This window comes from Mandrillus leucophaeus, unplaced genomic scaffold (genome assembly GCF_000951045.1).
Source record: "Mandrillus leucophaeus isolate KB7577 unplaced genomic scaffold, Mleu.le_1.0 Scaffold295, whole genome shotgun sequence".
In the NCBI taxonomy this organism is placed as follows: domain Eukaryota; kingdom Metazoa; phylum Chordata; class Mammalia; order Primates; family Cercopithecidae; genus Mandrillus; species Mandrillus leucophaeus.
In genome coordinates this window covers 1,197,747-1,203,401 of record NW_012103087.1, presented here as the reverse complement: position 1 = coordinate 1,203,401, position 5,655 = coordinate 1,197,747, and the positions used below count along the sequence as shown (strand labels likewise).

Here is a 5,655-nt window from a genome sequence, read left to right as displayed (position 1 = left end):
CAGGAGTTTAAAATCATTTTGTAACCAACTTTGAAATGCATTGATTTTTTTTAAAGTAATGTTTTTGAAAACTGAAAATCAGGACTCTTGAAAATGTCTAAGAAAAATCAGTCAATTTGCAAATGTCTTCGCCACGATTCTCCCTCCAGGTTTTTGCTTCCTCCCTTCTCACAAGCACCCCGCTCATGTCTCTGCCTATTGCCCCTAATTCCGGAAGCCAGCACTGGTATATTCAGGTGTGGCAGAGGGTGTCAAGCACACCTGGCATGGCCTCCCCAAGGCAACAGGAGGAAGTGGGGAGGTGCCGTTTCCTAGCCCTGGGGTAGCCCTTTGGTGGGAAGTTAGGTTTCCTAATCAGCTCAGGAGGGTGCAACAGGCAACGAGACAGGTCAATCCTTTCACTTCAGGCTGAATATGAGGCCGGAATTCCCAAGACCTTAACCTTGCACGTTTTGAAGAAAGTGGGGCTTTACATGCGTTCATATCCTCTACTTGGCCTCTTTCTGGCCACCAGACATGCGGTTAGCAAAATGACAAGCAGTCCTGTGATACTCAGGCCCATGGCCACAGGGATTTCTCTCCTGTTTCTGTCACTGAAGCATTCATCCGCTGTAATTGAAGTCAGAGTAACAAGTGTTACAGACTGGCCACAAATGCTGGGAAGTGGCACTGCCACATCTGCCTCAGCTTTGGAGAGAAGGAGACTGAGGGAGAGATGGAGCTGCCGGGGCTCAGACCACAGTGGGTGAAAATGAGAGGGAAAGGGATCTTTCCTTCTCAGATCCTCTCAGAGCCACAGTGGCTCTGACATGTGTAGCACTGGTGATTAGTTAGGGAGCTTATTAAATTGCAGATCTCCAGACACATGCCCAGGAAATTATAATTCAGTGGTCTGAGTTGGGGCCGGTGGGATTCTGATGCTGCTTCCAGGCAGATCCAGCTTTGAGAAAATATGCTAGTTTGGGCTAGAGGGTTGTGATCAGAGTTATGTCTTGATTCTCAACTTAGAGTAATTCCCGGAGCCATATTGTCCAACTCTAGTAATAGTTTGAGACAGAGTCCCACTGTGTCACCCAGGCCAGAATGCAGTGACACAATCTCGGCTCACTGCAACTTCTGCCTCCTGGTTTCAAGTGATTCTCATCCCTCAGCCTCCTGAGTAGCTGGGATTACAGGCATATGCCACCATGCCGGGCTAATTTTTTGTATGTTTAGTAGAGATGGGGTTTTGCTATGTTGGCCAGGCTGGTCTCAAAGTCCTGGCCTCAAGTGATCTGCCTGCCTTGACCTCCCAAAGTACTGGGATTACAGGAGTCAGCCAACACACCTGGCCCTAACTCTGTGTTTCTTAAAGGGGCTGCTCAGATAGCTTGGGGCTGCTAAAACAGCATAATAAACAGCCAAAGGAAAGGACAGCAAAAACCCTAAAACTCAATAAACAAAAAACAATGTATGCAGGCTCCAGGATTTTAGGGAGGAGGGGATTTTAGGAGTCAGGAGTCTACTGTTTGGGATGACCATTATCTTTTACAAGTCTCAGCTTTGACACTTGCTGGATTCCTCTCCAGTTCTTCAAGCCCCTGTTTAAAAATCGCCCATCAGTCAAGACTTCTTTAGTCCACCCTCTCATCAGCAATGCTGTCAATCACAGCTTCCTCTGGGCTCCCATAACCCTCTGCACATGTATCTTTTAAACACCATATGGTATGGTAACCTGCTCCTCTTTTCCCCCTTCTCTTACTCTCTGCTAGAAAATCCTATTTACAGAATGACATGCCTCTTCGCATTTGAGCATCTTTAGTGAAATCTAAAGTGCAAACACTAGGAAGATGGCGTTGAGTTGACAGGGTGACAGTGGGAGAACAAGGGGAACATTTTGGAAGTGGAATTGTTAGGGCTTTGTGACTATTTGTATGAGAGGCTGCTGGAGGGAGAGGAGTTAAGGAGAACTCTGAAGTCTGTTGTTTGGAAAACTATCCAATTAATGATAGTTTTAAGAAAAAAAAATGTAAAGACAAGAGAGCTTTTCTATGCATCCCTGTGAACACTGCTAATAGGAGTCCAGGCACGTCCTGCTGAAAGGTTTTATTTCCCACCTCTGCCACTAAGAGGTTTCCCAGACCTGATCACTTCCTGCTTCACAGAGCTTCTGAAGGGGAAGAAGAGCAAGTGTGTACCTTTTTTTTAGGATCACACGATTACAGAAGTTTTTCAAACCTTCATAATGATTGTAAAAGAAAGAAATAGTTTTCCAACACTAGAAGTTTTGAGAGTGGATGACAAATGGGGGCAACCCCTACTGGCAAATTTTCATATGACTGTGGGACTCCGACAAAGCCTACAGAAACCAGGGGACCCAAGGCAAGCAACGCCCAGTCCTTCCTCTGCCAAATGCCTCCCACTGAGTACCTGCGGAGAGGTTTTCTGCTACACGCATCTGCCATTTCATGATGGAACCCAAAGCAAAATCAGATTCATATTGTAGACATTTAAAAGATGGCTAAACTTCTAGCTAAATCTATTTTTGATAACTGGGAAGGTCTGAGCACATTTTTTAGTTATTATGAGAGGGATGTTTTAGAAATTGAAGTACATGACCCTCCTGGGCATATGTAGAAATCCTCGTAACACTGTTTTCCTGGGAGGGAGAAGAGGGCTGTTCTGGAAAGTCACCCTGGTCGGCTCCTGGCTCTGGCCCAGGGATCTGTTTTCCTCCAGGGCAGTCATCAGGCAAGCTCTGCCTGTGATGGTCAGAACTCAAAGCAGAATTTAGAGGGAAACTAAAACCAACTCTCAGGAAACACTGTTGGGTGCAACAGCTTGTAATTGAGATGAGGGGTTCCAACAGCTTGTAATTGAGAAGAGGGGGTTTCCTTCTATCTTGAATTGCTCCATTTTGCTCTTTTCCCTCTGCAGGTGGGAAAGAAACTATCCTCAAATCTTGATTTTAGACATTACTGATACTGAGGATCTTTAAAGTGTTCTCCAAACATATCTGAATTTACACCCACCAGGACATAAAGGGAAGTCGCAGGTGGTATTTTCTGTTTTGATTGAGCGCATGAGTGTTTAAATGAATGAGAATGTGTGAGAGTCTAAGAGAATGTAATCTGCTGTGGGACAGCTGTGACTGGGTGGGTGCAGGTGCCTGATTCTGAGGTGGCCAGAGGAGCCTGGCCCTGTGAGCTGCATGGAATCATACTGTCCCAGGAAGCTCATGACATGCTGGCTCCTTGGACATCTGCAGACAGAAAACCATTTGGATCTACCCTGGGGACTCTAAAGTGTATGTTTGCAACCCAATCCATCTTTAACTTACCATTTCCAAAGTGGTCATCTTCAAAATCAAAGGCTTGAAGTTGGACATTGGTTGTTTTCAGCTGCAGGTGGGCTGACAGCTGGAGGCTCTGTTCACTCACGCACTTGAAGGAATGCCCGACCGCTGCCTGGAACATCACCACTGCATGCTTCATTCCTTGGTAAATTGTCTCTGAAAAGGTGACATATAGATTTCTTAAGAGTCCTGACAGGCATCCACCGAGCTCCAGCTGTGGCTGGGCTGCCCATGTGCAGCTAAATGGACTTCCTTCCGAGTGGCTTTCTGGGGGTTCTGCCACCTTCTCCCCATGAAAAAACACCCTGGTGCGGTTTGGAGACTTTTTCAGCTGCTCTGTTTGGGGTATAAGGGAGACATCTCACATAAACTGGAATGCGCAAACACTGAAATGAGAACTTTTGAGAATGTGTTCTTTGGTTATTTTAAATCACTGGGGACAGAGTGGGTGGGAACTAGTCAGTACTTGGGGGCTACAGAGAGGTGCCTCCAAAATTTTAGAGGTAAGAGAAGATTGCTTTCTGAAACTTAGAAAGTCACAGAACCCTTAATGAATCAGTGAAGGGACACACAGTCAGCAAATGCAGCACTTGCCTATCGCCAGGCTGAATGTATTAGACGAGCAGGGTCAAGAACTCATTAAGGGTTGGGCACAGTGGCTCTTGCCTGTAATCCCAGCACTTTGGGAGGCCGAGGCGGGCGGATCACCTAAGGTCAGGAGTTCAAGACCAGCCTGACCAACATGGAGAAACCCCGTCTCTACTAAGACTACAAAATTAGCCAGGCGTGGTGGCACATGCCTGTAATCCCAGCTACTTGGGAGGCTGAGGCAGGAGAATCGCTTGAACCCAGGAGGTGGAGGTTGTGGCTGTCTCTTATACACATCTAGATGTGTATAAGAGACAGGCCTTCTAGGTTCAAGCAATTCTTCTGCCTCAAACTCCTGAGTAGCTGGGATTACAGGCGATCGCCATCACGCCCGGCTAATTTTTTTTGTATTTCTAGTAGAGACGGGATTTAGCCATGTTGGCCAGGCTGGTCTTGAACCCTGACTTCAGGTGATCTGCCTGCCTCAGCCTCCCAAAGTGCTAGTATTACAGGCATGAACCCCTGCACCCAGCCTCCCTTGCCTCTTAAGAGATTGCTACTCTATTGCTGGCTAAAATCTGGTCCATACCTAGTGATAACATTAGCTAACTGATGTTAGCACTCACAATATTTATTCTCTATCCTAAACGAGACAGGTCTAAGTGAATTAACATATATGAAAATGAGTTGTCAACTATGCTATCTTACTTACATTTAACAATCATTGGCAAATCTCCCTGAACATATCAATACAATGTAGCTGATATTTTAAGTAGATATTACTCCACATTTTCAATTCTTGGCAAGTTTCTTCGGCATAAATTCCTTAACTGGTAAAATAATGTTTAAGCTAGTCAAAGGATAGAGCTTTGAAAAGGAGAAAACAGACATGAAAACTCTTAGTACAGTACCTGGCACAGGGGGATACAAGAAAATAAAAGTTATTTAACTTTGCAGGGAAACATTTGAGGCCTCTGAGAGACATCTAGTGTGAGCGGGAGCTTTGCTTCTCTGGAAGTGAACACTGTAGGAGTTCTCTGAATTTACCCCACTAGAGTCATTATCCATATAGCAACCAAAGTGAACCTTTATAAATGTAGATCTGAGGTATCATTTTCCTCTCTCCCCTAGACACCCTGGTGGCATCCTTTCACACTTTAGAATAGAGTCCAAAGTCCTGACCGTTGCCTTGCCCACTGGCCCTACATGCTCTGGCCTGGCTGTCTGTCCCTTGACCACATTTGCTGCTTGTTCTCTCTCCAGGCACACTGGCACCCTGCAGGTCCTTGAACACACTAGCCAGCTCACCCCTTAGGGCCTATGCATCTGTTCTTCTGGCCATCTGGAAAGAGCTTCCCTAGGCCCGGATATCCCCAAAGAAGTGAATCTCTCTTCTCAAACTTCACCTCTTCAAAGGGCCTTTCTCCCCTGAGGGCTTCCCTAAAGTATAAGGGATAGACCCACCTAAAATAGCTTTCAATTCCTCTCCACTCCTCCTGCTTGTGTTTGTTCATAGAATTTATCACTACTGGGCCGGGTGCAGTGGCTCACGCCTGTAATCCCAGCACTCTGGGAGGCCGAGGTGCATGGATGACCTGAGGTCAGGTGCTTGAAACCAGCCTGGCCAACGTGGAGAAACCCCGTCTTTACTAAAAATACAAAAATTAGCCAGGTGTGGTGACAGGTGCCTGTAATCCCAGCTACTGAGGAGCCTGAAGCAGGAGAATCGCTTG

General features: G+C 46.2%; 1 protein-coding gene across 1 annotated transcript in view; it reads right to left on the bottom strand.

Moving 5' to 3' along the window:
* The window catches only part of LAMP3 (lysosomal-associated membrane protein 3), a 66,420-nt gene that overhangs the window by 10,702 nt on the left and 50,063 nt on the right, over positions 1–5,655 (bottom strand). Inside the window, exon 5 of the mRNA XM_011986158.1 lies at positions 3,320–3,490. Within this exon, the coding sequence (XP_011841548.1) occupies positions 3,320–3,490 (171 nt within the window). The remainder of the gene's footprint in view (positions 1–3,319; positions 3,491–5,655) is intronic.